The sequence below is a fragment of the Ahaetulla prasina genome, chromosome 1 (assembly GCF_028640845.1).
Source record: "Ahaetulla prasina isolate Xishuangbanna chromosome 1, ASM2864084v1, whole genome shotgun sequence".
NCBI lineage: Eukaryota > Metazoa > Chordata > Lepidosauria > Squamata > Colubridae > Ahaetulla > Ahaetulla prasina.
In genome coordinates, this window is record NC_080539.1 from 73,534,635 (window position 1) to 73,557,552 (window position 22,918).

At 37.5% G+C, this 22,918-nt stretch overlaps 2 protein-coding genes across 3 annotated transcripts in view; one reads left to right on the top strand and one right to left on the bottom strand.

Moving 5' to 3' along the window:
• Positions 1-3,274: 3,274 nt before the first annotated feature.
• On the bottom strand, positions 3,275-14,240 carry POLH (DNA polymerase eta). 2 transcript variants are annotated; one of them, XM_058163031.1, is made up of 10 exons: positions 13,972-14,240; positions 12,734-12,868; positions 11,857-12,074; positions 10,911-11,080; positions 7,491-7,594; positions 7,098-7,217; positions 6,258-6,381; positions 5,459-5,524; positions 4,665-4,834; positions 3,275-4,141 (listed from the first exon to the last, which is right to left on the bottom strand). In XM_058163031.1, the coding sequence occupies exons 1-10, from the start codon at positions 14,106-14,108 to the stop codon at positions 3,361-3,363; spliced, it is 2,025 nt and encodes a 674-aa protein (XP_058019014.1). In that variant the 5' UTR covers positions 14,109-14,240; the 3' UTR covers positions 3,275-3,360. The 2 variants fall into 2 exon arrangements, with proteins under 2 accessions (XP_058019014.1, XP_058019023.1); XM_058163040.1 differs by having other exon boundaries at positions 14,049-14,180.
• A 2,423-nt stretch (positions 14,241-16,663) lies between these two features.
• Positions 16,664-22,918, top strand: part of XPO5 (exportin 5) — a 40,017-nt gene continuing 33,762 nt past the window's right edge. Inside the window, exons 1-8 of the mRNA XM_058163212.1 lie at positions 16,664-16,880; positions 18,912-19,033; positions 19,731-19,803; positions 20,331-20,468; positions 20,897-21,079; positions 21,235-21,261; positions 22,010-22,195; positions 22,627-22,703. Of these exons, the coding sequence (XP_058019195.1) occupies positions 16,776-16,880; positions 18,912-19,033; positions 19,731-19,803; positions 20,331-20,468; positions 20,897-21,079; positions 21,235-21,261; positions 22,010-22,195; positions 22,627-22,703 (911 nt within the window). The 5' untranslated portion in view covers positions 16,664-16,775. The remainder of the gene's footprint in view (positions 16,881-18,911; positions 19,034-19,730; positions 19,804-20,330; positions 20,469-20,896; positions 21,080-21,234; positions 21,262-22,009; positions 22,196-22,626; positions 22,704-22,918) is intronic.

Sequence of the window (22,918 nt, forward strand, 5' to 3'; positions counted from 1 at the left end):
AGTTTGGGATATAGATTCAGTGCCTTGAATAAATACACTTTACTTAATGATACTTGAGGTCACTTACAAAAGCAAAAATCCTTTGACTAATAAAGTTCAAGATCAGTTTATAAATAAACTGATATATCATATATCTTATTCATTTATTCTAATAACTGACACTCCTAATTGTGAGAGGAATTTTTATTTAACCCATTGGTTGGTGCTGCAATGGTGGTTAAGTAACATCAGCTACACTCTATTAGTTCCTGTTATTCTGAACTGCAATAGAATGAAGCATTATTACAAAGAAATCGATAATTCCTATTAAAAAACTTCAGGCTTACACATGCGCACGCACACACACTACTCTGGGTGGCTCACAGTAACTAAAGAAAAGTACAATAACCAGTAAAAAAAATAAATTTAAATCAGACAAATGTTTTCACTCTCTCTGGCCAAAGTCCTGAGCAAAGAGCCAGGACTTCTAGTCCTTTTAAACAACAGCATGGATCTCAAGGTGGAAGAGATCTCATTCCAGAAAACGTACTGCTGCAGAGGAGGTGTGTTTCTGGGATCCCAATGGAGACTATTAGTCAAAAGGAATTGCAGTGTGCCATTGCTGTAGTTTCAAATCAGCTGGATGTCAGGGTTCCAAGGAACACCCCGAACGAAATAAAGCTCTGAGGCTTGAGGTTCCTCAAAGTTCCAATTTATTAGAGATGTCACGTTGGCACATCTGGGAAAACCTGAATCTGATTCCAGGTTCCAGGTTTTCCACACCCAGGTAACAGCCCTGCCCCACACTCACAAGTTCATCACATTGTCCAATCAACTCTTCACACTCAACTGGATACAATCTTCAGGCAGTCTCCATCAGACGTAGGGAAAAGTCCTTGAATACAGAATGTTGTTATGACTAACTTTCTATCGCTCCAGCAACCTCCTCCCAACTTCCCCAGCTAAAATATGTTGCAGTTAAGAACCAAAAAAAAAATTGTCTTCCAAAACTGACACTGGATAGATTCTATGGGAGTTGGGTAGTCCTCCAGTAACCAGGCTTTATGCTATGTAAACTTCATAAATAATAGAAATCTGAATTGTATCTGGAAGCAATAAGTTTTATTTTTCTAAACTAATCAACAAAAAAAATGCATACTCAAGCATTAAAAAAGCAATATATTTTAAAATTCATAAGCATAGTAATGAATAATAAAGCAAGACAGAAATACACAAGATCAGAAAATTATGTCAAACAGAACTCAAATAATTTTGATAATACTGCTTGACAATATTCCTTGCCCCCTTTTAAAAAAATATTAATTCAAATATAGCAATCCATTTTTGCAAGGCCTGTATGGATTTCTCCTTAATCTAAATTCATTTAACCAAGTTCCATGGCCAAAATATTCATAATTTTTGCTAGATTCTAAATACTGGAATATGCCAAAGAAGCATATATGTGTATTTAACATGATTAATCCAAAATTGTTGTTAGAACAATAATAGGATAAGAGCAAATCATACGGGAAAATGCTCCAACCCTTAAATTATATCTCCATCAGCAGGAACACTAACCAATCCTTGCTAAATTTGATTTGGGGCATCTCGTAAAACAAAGCAAATTTTAAATGCACTACATTCATTTAAGATTATAGGAAATTAATTTTACATTTAATACCACTCTCCATTGGTTTATAGGTCAGGATATTTAAGCATGCATTCCAAAGATCATGTAAATAGTATCAATTTCACCAATTTCCTTCAACTTCTTACAAAGCATTACTGGTTTACAGATGATTCTTCCAGCTCTTCTGACAACTGTAATATTAACGGATCCAGATTCAAATAAATAACAAATACGGTAATTAAATTGCATATATTATAATGCCAAGAGGTTTTCTAAGGTAGGGGTCTCCAACCTTAGTAACTTCAAGGCTTGAAGAGCAAAGCTGGCTGAGGAACTCTGGGAGTTGAAGTCCACAAACCTTAAAGTTACTAAGATTGGAGATCCCTATTCTAAGATATATCAAAATAAATACTGCAAAAGCTATAAATGGCTTCTTCCAAATGAGTGGATCCAAAATAATGAGAGACTATTTATCCCAGGGGTGTCAAACTCACATCATCACATGACATATTGAGACTTTTTTCCCCTTCACTAAACTGGGCTTGGACGTGGCCAGGGTATGACTTGACAGCCCTGATTTATCCAATAGTAAATTGTTTTTAATTAAATTAAGATTATCCTATCGTGCAATTTTGTCATAGATAAAAAGAACAAATTATAGAAGAGAATATTTGTAGCTGGGGGTTGAACTGTGGAATCTGGTGCTCTCTGAACTTGGTTGTTTTCTTGCAGATGTTTCATTGCCAAATTAGGTAACATCAGTACTAGTAGGGAGTGGATTTGCTCTGATTTTATACACTAGTAGTTTACCCTGTCAGTGTTGGTGGGAGTGGTCTTGGTGCCTCCTTCGTTGGGCTGTTGTTTACTGTTTGGCTTTGAAGAACAGTTTATTGCAAAAATAAAGGCCATTGGAGTTGGGCAATTAATAAATTCAAATAAATAAATAAGATGAGATGGTGCATCATGTTGCACACAAAAAATTCTATTTACATTATGGTTTAGCAATTTGGAACCATAAGGCCTATGTCTTAGCATACGAGAGTTTCATTTACTAAAAAGAATGCTTGACCTAAACAACACAGAATTTTACTCCCAGAAGAGATAATATTGTTAACTGAGAAATGCCTAGAATCAAACAAATCAAAATAGAAAAGTATATTACAGGCTTTTTTACACAAGTTTAGAAAAAGAAGCATTCAATCATATGGAAAGGTTCTTAAGAAATTAAAAAAAAAACAAGAGAGGGAGAATTGAACTGTTGCTTTTCAAAGGTTGTGGACTCCTCAGTGCTATCAGTTGTAATCCACCATCTGTGGGAAGTCTAGATTTTTCTGTTTTAAAATCAAATCCAAAATTCTGTGCTGTCTAATATCAAGGTTTCTTACGATTTTTCACTCGCTGTAATTGTGACTGTAATCTGGCTCTTAGAACCTCGACATGAATGCAAGACTTCTGAAATAAGCAAATCTTTTACATGATTGAAAGATGGTAGACAAATTCTTACTTACAGAGCTCCATTTTAAAACTAGTCGTGGGGCAACTACAGAACACAAGCTCATCGTCACATTGTCCATTGTCATCTTGTCAATAAATTAACAAAAGGCCCTGCAGATAGCATACCTTTGATTACAGATTTTTATCCCCATTCACTACCTCCCAGAAAGATCATGTTTTAAGGAATAATTTATTAGGATTAGTTTATTAGGGAAAGTACATTTTCTAAATCACCAGGTACTCAATCAAGTGAGCAATTATGGTGGCAATGGTTTAAAAAAGAAATCTAAAGTCCTAGTTCCATCTTGCTTTGGTCGTTTGGCACTGGTGATTCTCTGTTCCCTTGATTTATTTTTCTCCTTCTTTGGACTGGCAAGAGATTCAACTGATCTGAAGGAGTCAGACCCCGAGAAAGAATTCTGCAGTTCTACAGCAAAATGGTAATCTAAGTGTTCACTGTACTCCCACACTGCCACTTTTTGGTTACATTTCTCACATAGCAAGCAGTCATCCATTGAGGAGGGATCAGCCAAACTCATAGCTCCCTCCTGCAAAAATCCAGCAGCAGTTTGCATCTTTTCTTCTTTAAATGAATCAGGAAGAATTTTCATTTCTGAAGACGATACATAGCCTTCACCAGTCAAAGTGGCATCTTGCTGCTGTTTCTGCATCACGTCTGGGTTGCTTGTTTCTGTTAAGCCTTCTGAAACTTGGCTGCTGTTGTGAGAACCCTTGGTCTGAGTAGCTGTTGGTACTATCATATCACTTACACCAGGAACAAAACACTCAGCGATAGCCTGGGCTTGTTTTCTTTTTGCTGCCCTTTGAAAGAGCATTTCAATAGCATTAACTGCCCTCTTGCTGGTCTCCTTTTTGGGACTTTCAAGGAACTTTGCATTCATGCTTTCTTTAATGGCGGTGGTGTGTTGAGTACACTGGCTATGATTAGTCAGGAAGGAAGTAATGTCCACAGACGATACTGTAGAGGACTCAGAAAACTTGCTTACACAGAGCTGCAGAAGTGTAACCGGAGGAGACCTAATGATAGAAGCAAATTATCAAATATTTTAAAAGAAAAACACTCTCAAAACTAAACTGGACTATAATTTTTCCAGTAATTTGACTCCTCTAAGCATGGAAGAATCTGTCCCAAGATTATGCTTTCTGTTTACTCTTTCTTCTAGTTAGTACTTTCTTTCAGAATTTTTCTTTCTTTAGTTCAAAAATAACTAGCCAAGAAAGATACACCGCTGACTTTTAATTGATAACTAGCACTCCCAATTTTGCTCTGTCCCATTTTTTAATGCAAATTTTCCTTCTCACACTATATCACTAGCTTCTTTGACAACATCTTGCACAGAATCTTCTAACGTGCTTTGGTTGAAGAGCCAGTACATGTTTGGTAACCCTTATTTTTCAAACAAAAAAAGTTTCTACTGATCTCATTCTATTAGTATAATCCATCTCCTAACTCTTATGACAAAATTTAAGCAGAAGGATAGGAACCATTTTTTCCCCTCTACAGTAGCTTATTTTTAAATTCGAAAAGTAAAATTCTTACCATGTCGCTTGCTGGCCAGCTGCTGTGTTACAGTTCTGGATTAGTGCAAAGGCATCTCTGCTAATTTTTTGAGCATCATACTGGGACAAGGCACAGCAGCGCGTTAGATTGGTATGTTTACCACCCTGCATATGGATCCCAACACTCAATTGTTTAGCTACCCGGTTGTTCTGTGGAAAAATAAATATATTAAATAAATGATAGAAGTAGATCCATAAAAGTCCGTAACAACTTAAGATATGAAGCCACTGAATTTTTTCACCACTGAAGAGGTAGTCAACAGAAAAGGATTAGAACTTTATCCCAGTAGAAAAGCAGGCCTAAGACTTCAACAGTTTGTGACTGTAGCCCCTTCCCAACTCAGTCTTAGTTCTATTTTCCTTTCTTCCATCTGGGCCAAGAGGCAATAGAATGCATTGAATGAATGGATTAATTGAATTAAGAAATAGAGAATGAATTAGAAACAGGAAACCCTGAGCTAGTGCAAAGGGTTAGAAAAAATGGCCTCAGCAGGCTTTTAAAATGATCGTCTTTCTTTTTTTCCCCCCAATCTTTTGCTTCCTCCTTGCCCATCCCACTGAATTTTTTTCACCATTTTCTCTCTTCAGAGCAGACATCCATTTATTTATCATCAGAAATTATACTCAAAATCATGGTAGTCAATTTTGCAGCAAAATACTTATGAGAAAGCCCTGAATTAAACAGTTCAAATCCCATCAAATAGCAAAAGCTGTACTCCCATATATGTTTCCGTTCTATATGCATATATATTGGTTAGATAACATTATGCCTACCTGGTCTCTATCTTTATTCAATCTCTCTTCCAGCTCCAAGGCCAACTGCAAGAGCCAATACTGCACCTTCAGACAACATTACAATACAGTTATAATCTTAGGACTACCGTTAGTATGCTGCTAATTTAAATCAAATAAAAAGAAAATCTTCCTTTTCTGAACTATCAGATTCCCATCTCTTCAAAATTAGAATCAGAATCTATGTATAAATAGATTCATAACAGCAATACAAAATCAATATCACATAATCTATGCAGCTGGAAAAGTACCGAAATACAGAGCAGAATAACTTTCTGCTTATGGTCCAAGAAATCTATAATCCAAATTATTTCAATACATTATAAGAACAATAGGGTATTCCCACTAATTGAACTGTCAGAGGAGGTTTTCCAACAGTCTCTTTACTGATTGCTGAAGATCTAAGTGTAATGATTCCAAGGGTGCAAGTTTTATGCCCCTTCCTCAAACAGCAAATTATATTTACCCATGCACTACAGTAGTAGAAGAGCTATTTGCTATTCTAAGTTGACATTCTGTGTCTCTGCCTCTTTAGTACTAATCTGAATATGCAGCCACCCTAAAATGGGAGGATAATAGGTTATGCTCCAGTTAATGAGAAGGCAGTTGGTTGGCTTTGAATATTTCTATATAGTTTGCTCTAGAATTAAGGAGTATAATTAAAGGGGCAGTCATTTTGGATTTCTGAATTAATAAGCCTATACATTTGGCAAAATGGATTCCAATTGGCTCAACACTTGCAAGTCCAAACCACAGGCTATTCTCTTTGCAACTTTTTTACCTGCTTCTGAGTAGCCAATGCTGTTTTTCCAGGGAAATTCTTACTGCAACCAATGGACTTTGGCAATTGTCTAGCTTTCACAGGCTCAAAGTCAATTCCTCTGCACAGTTCATATAACCAGGATCTGTAAATCATACATAGAACCCCAAGTAAATAATACTTCTAAGTTTGCAACTAATCGTTGATTTATGTTGCTATTTGTTTAATTATCCAAAATATTTGGAAGTTGCATCAATTTAAAATAAAGGATTCCAAAATGGATAATTTAACGAACATTAAGTACCATTTATATACACTGAGCTCAGTAAAGTAAAAACAAGACCAAATTAGATATCATGTAAAAAGCATAAAAAGATGACTGCAAGAGATCAATACTTGCGGCTGAAGGGAAGCTGGGAATATAATTCAATATATTGCTTTATTAGCTGGAAAGCTATTAGAGAAAGATTTTATTTGGCACTCATTCATTGAATATCCCATTTGTCAATCCAAACAGCATTCCAAGGGATTAGAATAGCCTTGCACTGTATCAACTAGTCTTTTGATTTATTTGTTATCACATTTGGCTGATTTTTTTTTAACTGAAAACCCTTCATTTCAAAATAGAACCTATTTCATGTAATTCTGCATTTCTTTCTCATTGTTTCCCAAAATGTCTATTTTTCCCTCGGAATAAGTGAATAAGTAAAGAAAACATCAGATCATACTGATTCAGATTCTCAGCAGAACTAGCCTACTTTCTACACATTCCATTCCAAGTTAAGTACTGAACAGTCTATACTACTGTATAAACACAAAAAGAAAACACATAGAATCCAAAATTTCAAAAAAGTGACTTGCCCAGTTTTCTCTCCAAAATGTGTCTGAAGCTGTGATTCACTGAACTGGATCAGCTCTCCCATATATTGCACTCCGAGACATTCAGTAATAGAAGCACCTAGTTTCCCTCCAAGGTTGCGACTACAGGAGAAAAAGAAACCAATTGGATGGAGAAAGAAAATATACTAGATCTGGATACCAATCACCAAAAGTATTCAGGTTATCACCCAAAGGGGGAAGGACTGCAGGATTTGCGCTATTTGACAAATGGCTAAAGCATGTTAACAGAAACAATAATGAATAAGTAGCTTCTGCCTATACAAGTAGGAATCAAGCACAAATATGCCCAAGTAGTAACATGCAGGAGAAAAGGATAACTTTGAAATTCATGGCTATATCCTCAGTTTTACGTACATGTTGCCGATTGGCATCTTGCTAAAGAGCTGAAGAACAGCCCCCTGGGATACCAGAGTCTGTCGATTTGGTTTGTTGAGGCCACAGGCCAGTTTTGCTAACACCTGAAATGAACCAAACGGCTAGTTTAGCAACAGTGGCTTTTCAATTTCCTACATTCAAATTTTAGAACAAAAGAAATCAAAATATAGGACATAGTGCAAACACAACTACTCAAAAGTATATAATCACTATATTGTGGAATTTCAAGGATACAATGACACATTTAACTTACTTAACCGAAAAGAAATTATATCTGGTCCAAAAATATAAATTCTCATATGTTTTCCCTCATTTTTATTTTCATCTGTTATTTACATTTAGTTCATCCTGGGGCCAAAACACCCAACAGAATTGTATTCATTCTTAATACCAGGATGTATAAAATTACAAAACTTGTAAAGCAAACTTGGATAGAATGATATGTTCACAGCAGCGTAGAATCCTGGAGAATACTTCATTTGCTTCAACTTGACTACTTGCTTTTTTGATCCAGAATAGAATTGTTCCATTTTGTGGCTGCTTATTCCAGTTTGTCCCAAAAGCCTTTGATGGGTTAAGTGGAGTAAAATTAACCCTGAGTGGGTAGCAGACTTAGAATGTTCACCTCATAGGGGAAGCCACTTCAGACTTGACTAACTTTTATTACTTTCTAAGAGTTTAGGAGATTCCTGGAATTATATAAGGGAAAGGATGAGGTGGTTTCAGTTAGATAGGCAGATGGAAGTGTCTTTTGGGGGAAATAACAGGTCAGGTTATGAAGAAAAGAGACGAGATAACTTGTGTCAGTTGCCTCCTCCTTTGTTACGAAGGTGGACTGTGGTAAAATCATATTAGCTTACCTTTTGGCCTGCAGGTGTTGTAGCTAAATGCCAAGTTAATAAATAAGATCTCCCTCCCCCTTGATGTGACCATGGATGAGGAGGTTGACCTGGAGTATAACTGAGCCCTAGGTCTTTCTCTCTCTCTCATCTTAGGCTTGCAGGAACTATTTCTCTTCCCAGAGGTGGGAGAACAGCACCCAGCCCACTCTGCTATGTGGCACATATCTCAGTGAGGAGCAGTTAGGGAAATCAGATGATGACTCATCTTGAACTGGACACACTCAAAACTGTAGAAATGATAGTCGATTTTAGGAGAAGCTCTCTTATTCCACCACCTCTTACAATTCTAAACAATACGGTATCAGCAGCAGAGACCTTCAAGTTTCTAGGTTCTATAATATCTCAAGACTTAAAATGGACCTCTAACCTCAAAAATGTAATGAAAAGAGCACAAGAAAGAATGTTCTTCCTACACCAACTCAGAAAGCTCAGACTGCTCAAGGAGCTGCTGATACAGTTTACGAAGGAATTATTGAGTCTGTCATTTGCACCTCTCTAACTGTATGGTTTGGCACTGCAACCAAACAAGACAGACACAGACTTCAATGGATAGTTAAAACTGCAGGAAAAAAAATAATTGCTACCAGTCTGCATTCCACTGAGAACCTGTATATTGCATGAGCCAGAAAGAGGGCTGTGAAAATATCTATAGATCCTTCACATCCTGGACATAAACTGTTCCAACTTCTTTCCTCAGTTCTATTCAACGCTATAAGGGTGAAATGCTCCCAGTTTGGACCAGATCACCCAATCCGATAGCGATGGCGGCGGGTGGTTCGGAGAACCGGTAGCAAAAATCCCTACCCCCGCCCCTGGCCCCAGCTGAGCTGCGTGATCATCAGAAGTTGTGTTTTTTTTTTCACTTTTAAAAGCATTTTTTCTTTGGCCAAAAAAATGCTTTTAAAAGTAAAAAAAAAGCCTCTGATGATCGCGCAGGTCAGCTGGGATTGTAAGAACCCTTTAAAAGCATTTCTTCTACAACCTCTTCAGCTGAAGAAAAAGCTTTTAAAAGGCTCCTCTGGCAATCCCAGCTGAGTTGCCTGATCGCCAGAACCTTTTAAAAGCCAAAGAGGTTGTAGAAAAAATGCTTTGAAAAGTAAGAAGAAGAAAAAAGTTGGCCACACCCACCCAGTGATATTACCCCCTCCACCAAGCCACACCCATAGAACTGGTAGTAACAAATTTTACATTTCACCCCTGCATTGCACACAAAAACAACTAGACACAAGGACGTCCCCATGCCATCAGCTCTGATAAACAACTAGTTCCCACAACACTGTCAAACTATCTAATAGGGCTGTGTTACTATTATCCTTCTCATCTTTCCTATTTCCTTATCTTATGATTATAACTATGTTACTTATATCTTATGATTTATGATGATTGCTTATTTAGTATCCTATGACTATCACTAAGTGTTGTATCTTATAATTTATGATGAATATATTTTATGATTATATGATTTATCACTTGTTGCTTGTATATACAATGTGAGCTTATGCACTGGAGACAATCACATGGCCAATACAGAATTGAGTTGAGTTGAGTTGTGTTCTTTTCTCTTTTCTCTTCTCTTCTATTCCGGAAAGGAATGGAAGGGAAGGAAGGAAGGAAGGAAGGAAGGAAGGAAGGAAGGAAGAGAAGAAGAGAAGAGAAGAGAAGAGAAGAGAAGAGAAGAGAATTCTATTCTATTCATAAGCATATTTTAGGGCATAAGAACCCAAAAATAATTCTTTACCCCATAGAGAGGCGTAGAATCAAAATCACGTGAAATATTAGTACTGTTTCATAAAGCCTTGGTAAGGCCACACCTGGAATACTGCATCCAGTTTTGGTCACATTACAAAAAAGATGTTGAGATTTTGGAAAAAATGCAAAGAAGAGCAACTAAGATAATTAAAGGCCTGGAGACTAAAACATATCAAAAACAGTTGCAGGATTTGGGTTTGGCTAGTCTAGAGAAAATAAGGACTGGGGAGTGGGGAGCGGACATGATAGCAGTATTCCAGTATTTTAGAGGTATCCACAAAGAAGAGGGCATCAACTTATTTTCCAAAGCACCAGAGGGCAGGACAAGAAACAATGAATGGAAACTAATACGGAGAGAAGCAACCTGGAATTGAGGAGAAACTTCCTAACAGTGAGATCAATTAACCAATGGAACAGCTTGCCATCAGAAGTTGTGGGTGCTTCATCAGTGGAGGTTTTAAGAAGAGACTGGACAATCATTTGACTGAAATGATATAGAGTCTCCTGCTTGAGCAGGGGGTTGGACTAGAAAACCTCTAAGGTCCCTTCCAGCTCTATTCCAATTGATTGAAACAGCATAACCTCAATATTATCCAACAGAACTGTCCCAAGTGCTTCAAGGTCTTTCCTTTCCTTTCTCTCTTTTATATTTCCTGCATTCATTGGATACAGATTTTGACATAGACCAATCAAGAGTTGTATGTGTTGAGTAGTAGTGAGTTCAACATTAGAAAACAAGCAGCAATACCTTATTGTGAGAAATTCCAACAGAACATTGAAATCCAGTGACAGATTCCACAGCAGCCCTCATTTCTTCCATGATCGCAGCTCCTACTGTCAGCTGCAATTCTGGATTGCTGGGATCTCCAAAAGGCAATGACTTGAGCCACTGGCATACGCCACGTTGCCTTATCTCCTCTAAAAAAGAACACAAAGTAAGACACAAAGTAACCATCTTGCTAGACTGTTAGCCATTTATAACCATATTCATTAATGAACCACATACCAATATACTAATAAACTGTTTTTAGCATTTTAATGTCACTCATTATATAATGCCATGGTACAGTAATAATATATAACCTTACACAATGCATTTGTGTGACTGGAGCATGTGAGACCCATTCAAAGCATTCCAAATGGCATAAAGGTTTGCTCAGGAAGATTTCAGTTTACCCAACATGTAAAAAAAAATATCATTATAAAGTTTGAAGAATATACATCAGAGCATGGTTCTTTAAAAAATAGATAAGTCCCTAAATCGGACTAAACAAGCCTTGCTGGAATGTATACATATATAAAAGAGACCACAGTCCTAGAGAGTCACCACACAGAATGAGCATTTCGTGTTGGTATTCTATCTTAATTTTTCTAGAATTCAAACAGTAAACTAAACTTTTAAGTGAGAAAAGCATGCATGAATGATTCTTTTAGTTCAAAAAGTAAAGAAATGTTGGAAACCAGTCTTTGGGTCCCTATATTTTAGTTTAGGTAAAAAGAATAAGTAGCACTGAAAGTTTTTCCAGCTTCAATGTGACAATCTCAACACATCCCTAACAGCAAAATTCACAGAAAATCAAGTGAATGCAGTTGGGTAAGAGAATCCAATCTGCTTGCAAATGCTATTCAATTCCCCTGAAAACATAACTGGCCTGAAATGGAGTCTCTCTCCCCCCCTCCTCCCTCCACACTACCTTTGTTGTCCGTATTTTCTTCTTCTTCAAGGCTATTTGGGAATCCTTGAATATACGTAGTTCCCAATTGCTCTACTGAAATAGGTTGACCCTTCATCTTCTTCAGCTTTTCATGTATAGCTTGTGTTAAGTCCAGATAAGCTTCATCGATACTGGCACGTTCAATCACAGCAAACCGTGACATGACTTCCATCACCTCTATGCTGGCTTCTCTATATCTACATGAAGACATCAAATAAATGTTGATATTTCTGTTTATCCTCTCCTTTCCATCTCAGGAATCTAATAAAAATCTGGCCATCAAAGTAGCATTATTTTTTCCATAATGTAGAATTTGACAACTTACATGAAAACCCCTTCAACACCTTTTTTGTTTGTTTTTTTATAGCTTCAGAAACTCTGAAATTATACATCAAAATTCAGCAACAAACTATTTATGGTGATCGTAGTTCTACTATTTTCAGTAAGTAGTAGTAAAATGAATAGAAAATGACATATGCAAAGCTTCGGGCTTTAAATACTTTAAAAAATGAGGTAAAACCCTGTCCGATTCCCCATAGACATACATGTAGAAATTCATTTAATTCATTCCTAATTCTACTATTACATCACAGTCTTGAATACTGTTACCGTATTATTATATTTTTTAAAGAAGAATAGACTGAAAATACTGCATCCAGTTTTTAAGAGGCAGCATATTTCTTTAAACTGTTTGGAAAACAAACATAAGTTCCAAAAGCAGAAAATTCACCAAAAAGCAGCTGTGATTAAGAACCATACTGAGACATTTTTGTTTGTTTGTTTCAGATGGTTTCACAATCACCCAAGGGGGTGGGGGACAAGAGAAATTGTAAAAAGCTACCAATCCCAGGTTTACCTGGTGAGATCTGCTTTGCCACGGGCCTCTGGCACTCTAGCCAACTCAAGATCTGGGCACAACTTCTTGGCATCAGCAGCCCACATGTTTCTTTTAACTCCAAAAGCACGTGCTTCATAGCTCACAGCAATTATCCTGAATACCATGAAGGGGAAATATATTAGACATTACATGAAGGACAAAATGATCATTTCCCCCAGCTTAGCATTAGACAGAACTTTCACAGGTTTTACAGTATCACCTACACATTGAATACTTCTCAAGATTTTCTTCTTCAACCATAGAATATTTAGTCATTTGGAGGAAACATTTATTCCTAAAGATTTTTAGAAGATATTCAGAGGCTATAAACCTGTGGTAATTGACAGCTACTTAATCACAGGCACCACAGTGCTAGGGTTCCCTCACCCACACAGGATGAAAATACATATTTTGGGCAAAGTTGAGCAAAAATTATCCTATTCAAGAATTCTAGAGTTCTATACATAAAACACAAAAGTAAAGGACCAGAAAAATTTTACAGAAGCAATTAGAGAGAGACCTGATATTTAAAATGAGGACACAACAGAAGCTGGCCCAGAAATAACATGTGTACATGAAACATTCATTTTCTCCGGTTACCTTTTACGAATGCATTATTTAATCTAGATATGTATGCAAAGCAAAATACTGAAGACATTCGGCTTTTTTTTCCTTTATTGTAAATAATACGCTTGTTAACAGAAGAAAGACATTTTTTGTCTGTGTCCTTGAAATGGCTTTTTGACTCCTGGCGACCAACCGACTGACTGGACTAATCCCTGCAGTTTTCTTGGCTATATTTCACAAATTCTGCCCTCCTTCCCTAGGACTGAGAGAGAGGGGCAGGCGCAAGGTCACCCAGTCGGCTTGTATCCTCATCACACCAAACTGGCTCAAAGAAAAGTAGAATTAAGTTAAAACGTGTCTCCGTTTTAGAAAAGAAGGAAGGAAGGAAGGAAGGAAGGAAGGAAGGAAGGAAGAAAGAAAGAAAGAAAGAAAGAAAGAAAGAAAGAAAGAAAGAAAGAAAGAAAGAAAGAAAGAAAGAAAGAAAGAAAGAAAGAAAGAAAGAAAGAGATAGATAGATTACAGTTTCTTGTTTTTTTTAACAATGCCGGAAGAAGACACGGCTCGTTTGTTTTCTGAAGCGAGTCATTCCTTCGCCTCGATTATCTAACACTTCATTTTGTTCCCAGTCTATAAGGAGAGGAGCTTCCTACCCGCCACCTTTCCACGTCTTATACTGCACCACGACACACGGCTTTCCATGCAGACGGGGATCCAGCCGCTGCTCCACCTGTATATAGAAACAGTCCATATCCGCCAAAGCCACCACTCGCTCCTGCCCCCGAACCATCGCGATCCGCTGACGGCCGCCGAAAAGTATTAAACCGAAGCCAAAATTAGAAGGGGAAGCAGAAGAATCCGGGATAGGCTCCCCCGCCTGAGTTACGTTCCCGCCATCAGGAAGGATTAAAGTGGGGTGGAGGGGAAACAACTCCTCCCTCTAGGGTTTCTAATTTCCGCCCAAAACTCAAGGCACCTTGGGAAACGTAGTTTTAAAAAGAAACATACCATAAAAGTTTTTTTTTTTAGAATACATTTTTTTTATTGGCCAAGTGTGGCTGGACACACAAGGAATTTGTCTTGGTGCATATGCACTCAGTGTACATAAAAGAAAAAAAAAGATACGTTCATCAAGAATTCTAAGGTACAACACTTAATGATAGTCATAGGGTACAAATAAGCAATCAGGAAACAATATCAATATAAATCATAAGGATACAAGCAATGAAGTTACAGTCATACCTTTGGATATAGCTCAACTCCTCATGTTTTTTATGGATATAGACCCATATTTTTCCGAGTATGAAAACGATTTGCCTTTGTCTTCTCTGGAGTTTTTCTTTTTTTCAATTTCCCACACTAGCTAGCTAAATGCCTATGGAGATTCTCAAACTTCCAGGTCATGGGTTGTCCCAAAAATGCTTTTTCAAAAGGCAGCTGGATTTTTTTTTTTCCCTAAAGAAGCTTCCTGGATGAGAAAGGAAACGTCTTCTAGGAAAAAAAAGTTCAGTTGCCTTTTAAAAAAGAACTTTTGGGATTCCCACAAAGCCTATATAGGAGAAAAGCCATGCTGGTCTATGTTGGCAAAAAAAAAATATGGAAGAGCCTGCTAACATATTTTCTGATCAACCCATTTAATTAAAAAACATAAGCTTTTGTGATCTGCAGCTCTGTTCATCAGCATAAGCAATAGCACTTAGACTTATATACCACTTCACAGTGCGTTCCAGCCCTCTCTAAGCGGTTTACATAGTTAGCATGTTGCCCCCAACGATCTGGGTCCTCATTTTACCGAACTCTGAAGGATTGAAGACTGTAGGATTTAAACTGGGGTAAGGCAAGAGTGGGGAAAACAGGCTGGTGAAAAGGTTGCTGATGAAGGGATCACAAAAGCTTCTGCCAGCCAGAAGTCAAGATACCTGGCTATAAAGATCACAGTCCAGTGAATCCCTGGTCATTTGCCTGGGTCTGCCTAAGCAGATTGCTTTCCCCTGAAGATGCCAATCACAGTTGTCAGAAAAACATCAGTTGTCAATCACAGTTGTCAGAAAAAAGACCATTGTCTAGTCTAGAGTCACTAAACTCTGAAGCACAACCCTAACCAAAAGCTAATACCATTTCATAAAATGATTTAGTCAGAAAGGGTACGACTCCTTCGGATTTCTTGCCCCACTAACCTAAGACACTTAACAAACTTGACTATTATGACTCCTGGTGGAGTAATAATGCATTGTCCAGGCAGCCGCCCCCCTTCCCGTTCACCCATGGAACTAAAAACTGACACACAACCCTGTCAAGCTTAGGTTCATTTTTTTAAAAAACTGAGAGTCGTTTCACCAATATGAATATATTTCTGAATATGTATATTTATACTGATATTGTTTCCTGATTGCTTATTTGTAACCTATGACTATCATTAAGTGTTGTATCATTAAGTGTTAAATTTGTACCCTATGACTATCATTAAGTGTTGTAAGTGTTGTACCTTGATGAAGGTATCTTTTCTTGTATGTACACTGAGAGCATATGCACCAAGACAAATTCCTTGTGTGTCCAATCACACTTGGCCAATAAAAAATCTATTCTATTCTATTCTATTCTATTTTCCCTGTTGCAGGTTGGCCTTTGTGGAATGACTTTTTCTGAAGAAAGAGAAAATCGAACGTTTGGGGGGGGGGGAGAGGGAGAAGATAGAGGAAACCCGACAGAACCGAAGTCCCTCAAAGGAAAACGATGCATTGATTTTAAATCTAATAACAGCAGCAAGATTACTAATAGGACAATACTGGAAGAAAAAAGAAGTACCTACAATAGAAGAATGGATATTGAAAGTTGCCAATTTGGCTGAGATGGCGAAGATATCAGCCTTTTTGAAAGACAATACGCAAGAAAGATACTTAAAGGAATGGAAAAAATGGATTGACTATATTCAAAGTAGATATCAGACTAAGAGTTATCAGACTGTTTTTGAATGATTATGATGTATTATTTTTGATTGTTTTCGGGGGAAGTTAGGAATTGATGATTGTAGGGGTATAATTAAGTTGGGACGAAATTTTTTTAGCATATGTTTGTTTTATTTTTAACTATACCTTGTGCTCGTTCCGGGAAGTCGTGGGGGGAGGGGTTGTGAAGGAGGGGAGGGAGGAGGGGAAAGGGGAAATTTTCTGTAAAACTTTTTGAATAAAAAAAAAAAAGGAAAACGATGCATTCTACATTTCTAGCTCTATACGCGTACCATAGAGTTTCATAGAGACTCAGCGTGGTCCTGCTGCCGTTCGGAAGAGATCAGCCGACCTCCTGCGCCTGCGCGTTGTGACTTTTCTCTCCGTTGGAACCGGCACGCCGTTGCTTCTTGGCTTTCCCCCCCCCCGGTGCTTGGTTGCCCTGGGCAACGGCACCTTTCTCCCCTCCCGTCTCCCCCACCCCATCCTGGACGTTCTTGCTTCCAGGCACAATGTCGTGGGACCCCGTGAACACGCTCTGTGAGGAGCTGGTGAAGGCGGTGACGGCGATGATGGACCCGGCCTCCACGCAGCGCTACCGTCTGGAGGCCCTCAAGGTATCGTGGCGGCAGCGCTTACGGGCGGGAACGCCCCTTCGAAGCATGCACGCAAACCAGCGGCCTGAAGTAAACTGGGACGGAAACGCATGGCCGCCGCGGGCCTTTCCCCGTTGCCGTTGACTGTTAAGTTGGCTGGCCATCCTTCGGAGCAGTTTGTTCGGGGTGGAGAACCTGAGAACTCGCTCGCCTCTTCGGGTTTTATTGATGCCTTTGGGGCTTCGACGGCCCTTGGGCAACACATTCTCCCCCTCCCCCACGATCCGTTCTTCATGGGGCCGCTTATTCTGAGATTGAAGTACAGGTGTAGTCCTCAACCTACGACCAGAACGGAGCTCAAAATTTATGTTGCTAAGTGAAATGTTTATTAAGGGAGTCTGGCTCCATTTTGTGGGGTTTTTTTTCTTGCCCCGGTTGTTAAGCGAATCCCTGCCGTGGTTAAATGAGTAATCCCGGATGTTAAGCGAATCCAGCTTCCCCATTGACTTTGCTGGTCAGAAGGTCGCAAAGGGGGGATCACGTGACTTCTGGACACTGCAACCGTCATAAATATGAGTTCGTTGTCGAGCAGCTGAATTTTGATCATGTAATCATGGGGCTGCTGCAAGGGTTGTAAGTGTGAAAAATGGTAATGTCCCTTTTTTCAGGGACGTTGTAACTTTGAACGGTCACTAAATGAACTGTTGTAAGTTGAGGACTACCTGTGTTATTTTAAATCATTCCTACCACAGGTAGTCCTTGATTTAACGATCACAATTGAGCCCAAAATGTCTGTTGTTAAGCAAGACATTTGTTAAGTGAGTTTTGACCTTTCTTGCTACAGTTGTTAAATGAATCACTGAAGTCGATAACTTAGTAAACCAGTTGTTAAGTGAATCTGGCTTCCCCGTTGACTTTGCTTGTCAGAAGGTTGCAAAAGAGGATCACATGGTCTTGGGATATAGCAATGGTCATAAATGTGAACCAGTTGCCAAGTATCTGAATTTTGATCACATCATTGGGATGCTGCAGAAGTCGTAAGTGTGAAAAAAGGGTCATAAATCTTTTTTCAATGCCACTGTAACTTTGAATGGTCACTAAATGAACTATTGTAAATCGAGGACTACCTGTGTATTGTTTTGAAAACATGGGAAACAGCCTACTCATGTAAGATTGAACAGACCAGATTGCTGCCTGCTTATAGTGGTATTCCAGGAATAAAAATACTATGTTCTGTACTGTTTTTCTCAGCTTCCGGAGTTGATCTGCTGGCTGTGAAAGCATCAAGACAATATGTAGCAAATATGAAAGTTTTCAAGAAAGGACTAGCAAAAATAGTACTATGTCAGCCATGTGGGGGGAAATCAACATTCCACATGGAAGCAATATTTTTAATCGTCTCGCTGAAAATTGATGAAATAGGTGTTTGTGTTTGCAAGGAGTTTTCATCAAGCAGGTAGATTTAAAACTCAGGAAGGCGTGGGTGATATCAAAGCATGTGTTAGGCTACATTTTTAGTTGTTATGAAGACAGTAGAACCTTCAAAATATCTGATATAGAAACTTGAACATGATAGAAGAAATCATCCATAATTATATATAGAAAGAAGTTTGGGACTAATTAATTTTAGTTTAAATATTGTAAGCATTGTAAATGGACATTAAAAAAATAGAAAACCAGAAGAGGTTAGCAATGAGCAATACAATAATATAGTTTGTGGTGTAATAGTACCTATGTAACTTAGAAATCATCAGGGAAATAGTACAATAATTAAGAGGGGAAAAGTAATCCATTTGGACTCACAAATTGAAAAGCAAACTAGTTTTGCTATTAGTATCCTGAAAGTGATATACATCACTTTTAGTTAGTGTACTATATAGTGCCCCATACCCTAAATTACATAAGTAGGCTGTTCCCCATATTTTCAAAACATTATAGTGGGAATGATTTAAAATAATACTTTATCTCAGAATTTGGTTGGCCTTTTCATAATTACCTTGGTGGACAAATTATACACTTAAGCGCTTAAAATAAATTCTTATTCCTTTTCAGTTTTGTGAAGAATTTAAAGAAAAAAGTCCAGCTTGTGTTCCTTGTGGATTGAAATTAGCAGAAAAATCCCAGACTGCTATTGTCAGGCATTTTGGTCTTCAGATCTTGGAGCATGTGGTGAAGTAAGAATTTTTAGTTCCACCAAGTGATGTAATATTGCAATTTCCGAGAGGTTTTTAGATTGATTTAATTAAGAAATTAGACTTGCATCAGTATTATTATAATATAGTGATAGATGCAATTATATTATAATAGTAACAGTACGTGTGTAGTTTATAACAAAGATGACTTGGTGACAATTCATAGAAGGAATTGATATTCAGTATTTTGGTTTAATGAAATAGCTTGCACGCACTTATCATAGGGCACAATTCCCACCTCTCTCTGTAGTACTCACCCACCCTACAGACTGCTTTTTGCCCCACTACCCTACCCCCAGGATTTGTGACTTCCAGCTGGCTTTCCCATTGACTTTGCTTGTGGGAAGGCAGCAGGAAATCATGATTACATGAGATCCTTGCTGAACAACAGCAATAGAGACTGCTAGGATTGCCATTACCAAGCAATGTGGTCACATATACTGTAGCAGTTTATGATTGCGTTGCTCACCAAGACCCAATTGTTAAATGAGAACTGCCTTTAATTCTTTTAAAGGCTATCTATACTGCTTTTGCTTTGGTACGGGAAAGTTGAGCTCTCTTATCTTTTAATATCTTATAATATCTTATCTTATAATATCTCTCTTATCTTTTTATGATATGAAAGTTTTCTTATTAACCATAATAACATAGATTTAATGTCTGTGTTTTTGGTGGTTAGATTTCGATGGAATACTATGGGTCGATTTGAGAAAGTCTTTTTGAAGAATAATGTCATGGCACTAATATCCAATGTAAGTCTAGCTTCTTCTTGAACTCAAGCTGTGAAATTTTATTCTAATGATATAATATTTTTCACAAAAATAAGGTGTTAGTGTTTAAATCATTCTTTAGTTATAGACTTTGTAATTTATTTTCCGGACAAAAGTATATATCTATTGTTGTGAAAAGCTACACTAGTCAGCTATAAAAGGGACTGCAAATTGTTTGTAGTGCAATATTTAAAAGCAAGGAATAAAGCTTGTCTGTACAATGTTGTTGAGATATTTAGTAAAGCAGACAATATATATAGTATGAGATTGGACTTTTACATTTTTCTGGATATAAATTGTTGCATTTAATACAGAAATGATCAAAATATTGTTTTTATAGTTGTCCTACTTTATAAAGTATTCCAAACTCTAATAGTGTAGGATTCTGTTCTTACTTGATTTAATTTAAAGGGTTCTTTAAAAATTTATACTTTATTTCTAAAGATAGGTCTGTGAGTATTGAATAGTCCTATCTTCCATTTTGTAATCTTTCAGTTTTTGATTAACAGGGTACCCAGAATATTTTAGAAGAAGAAAGTCATATTAAGGATGTTCTCTCTCGCATTGTGGTAGAGATGATTAAACGTGAATGGCCACAGCACTGGCCTGATATGCTGAAGGAACTGGACACACTGTCTGAAGAAGGGGTAGGACATCTTACAGTGATATTACTATATCCTTTTTGGACTTGTTTTTGTAGGACAGATTGACCACACTTACAGGGCATAAGTATAATTTTATAATTTTTGGCGAGGTCATGTCAAATTTGTAAAAGCAAAAATATAATGAAAAATATAGATTTCACATGAGAACATCGACCTTATAAAATTTATATCCCATTTCTAATATTAATTTTTGTTATCCTTTAATAATGATGGTCAGTACTATAGGTTGGGAGTGTTGGGAATGGTATGGAGGCTTCAATCCTGCTCTAGGAGATAATTTTACTTGAGTTTATTGCATCTGATTATGTGCACAATCCTTTAGCATAATCCATAGTGACCTTCTGAAAATTAAATGTTATTCCCATGACAATGGGAATTGTTTCCTTTGTTTGTTTTGCTTTTCACTCTAGGAAACCCAGACAGAGTTAGTGATGTTCATACTTCTGCGCCTGGCAGAGGACGTGGTTACTTTCCAGACATTGCCAGCTCAAAGACGACGGGATATCCAGCAAACTCTTTCCCAAAATATGGAGAAAATTTTTAGTTTCCTGTTAAATACACTACAACAAAATGTTAATAAATACAGATGTGCGGTAAGAGCCTACCATTGGTTAGTAAGAACTACATAGTCTCAAATTTCAGGAATGGCAAAAATATGACAACATCATTGATAACGAATTAGGAGGTACTGTAATATTGAGAAACCAAACTATGTTTCAGTAAATCATTCACTTTTTTTCTTTTTCAGAAAATTGATGCAGCTCAAGAATCAAAAGTAAGTGAAACCAGGATTAAGAAATACAAACATTTCTCATGGTCATAAGGCTTAGGATATGGTCATTCTTTTTCAAACATCTGTTACCATTAATGCTAATGTTCTTTTTTCATTGTTTTGTTGATTAAATCTCCTCTTGATAAATTCCTATTACATATGATAGAATATAAGGGACAGTGTTCATCAGAGTTTATAACTTTGCTTGGGTACTGCTCCCACTGCATTTCCCCATATAGATCAGAATAGGCTATTTTTGGTAGCCATGGGCCACAATTAACACTTTGGAGAGATACCGAAGGTTGCAAAGAGAGTAATGCACTATACATGTGGATGTGATAGAATATAAGAAGATCATTTTAATGGTGATTTGCCTGGTGTGTGTTTTTTTATCGTAATTTGCCTATTTTAGGATTTAGAGTAATGTTTTCTGTATTCCCCACCTCAGAAAGGCAGAAAACCATAAGTACATTTCTTATCAATCAGAGGTGGGTTCCAGAAGCAACAGAAAGAAAGGTCAGGGTCTGTGGGTTGGCCAGCCTGATTTCCAGCATCTAAAAGAAATAATATTTCAGATTGGCTGGCTGAGTACTACTTTCACAGGAGCAAAAACAGTAAATGTTGGCATAAGGGAAATGCATTTAATATTTTCACTGTGATTTCACAGTAGGATTAAGACTGTTAAATTAAGATGACATGTTAATAGATGGGTGGTTCTGTAGACTCTCAGTTGCTATTTTTTTCCCTCTAGGCACAAGCAAATTGTCGAGTAGGAATTGCAGCACTCAATACTCTGGCTGGTTATATTGACTGGGTGGCAATGAATCATATCACAGCAGATAACTGCAAGCTACTGGAGATGCTCTGCTTGCTTTTGAATGAGCCAGAGCTTCAAATAGGAGCAGCAGAATGCCTCTTGATTGTGGTCAGCAGAAAGGTCAGTTTTTCTTTTCTGTCTTCTTCACAAGCATGTTTTAGGCATACACTGCACTACAAGATTGTCAAGTGAAAGGCCGTAAAAGTCCTTTTTTATCTATTATGAATGTCCTTCTATTTGGTATTTTGGACTATCCCTCTGGCAGCTAGGGTAGAAGCTAGTTATTGAAGAGAATTTCTCCAAAATGATTACCAATGTCCTGTTTCCAACCTTTGAGTGCTGGATGACTCTTACTACTTCAATTTAATTTGCTGTTACTTATTGATGGAACTGTTACTAACATTTTAAATGAAGAAAAGGGGGAATATTACATGTTCTGCTTTGAACAATCACTGTGAGAAGAAAACATTCATTGTAATAATGCTAGCTAATATACTTCCAGTGAATAATATTGTTTCTGAATAATGTAATGAAAATTTTATGTATTTTAGGGAAAACTGGAAGACCGCAAACCCTTAATGGTTTTGTTTGGGGATGTTGCCATGCACTATATTCTCTCTGCTGCCCAGTAAGTACTATTCTCTGCTGTAATAAATGCATGAGTGATTATGTGCTATCAAGTAATTGTTGAATCATAGTGATTTTCTCAATGAAGATCTGTCGCTAACTTGGGGTTTTAAGTCTTCAAACAATAGTGGACGGACGATATCAAATTACACACCAGTAAAATCCATTTTGTCAACAGGTCCCAATCAATTGGGGGGGAGGGTAGGCATAAAAAAT

Coding starts and splice junctions, on each gene's coding strand:
- POLH (XM_058163031.1), bottom strand. CDS start 14,108: ATGGTTCGGGGGCAGGAGCGAGTGGTGGCTTTGGCGGATATGGACTGT. Junction 12,075..12,733: donor GGCAAAGCAGATCTCACCAG/GTAAACCTGGGA, acceptor GTCTTCATGTAG/ATATAGAGAAGCCAGCATAG. Junction 4,835..5,458: donor TGAATAAAGATAGAGACCAG/GTAGGCATAATG, acceptor ATTTTTCCACAG/AACAACCGGGTAGCTAAACA.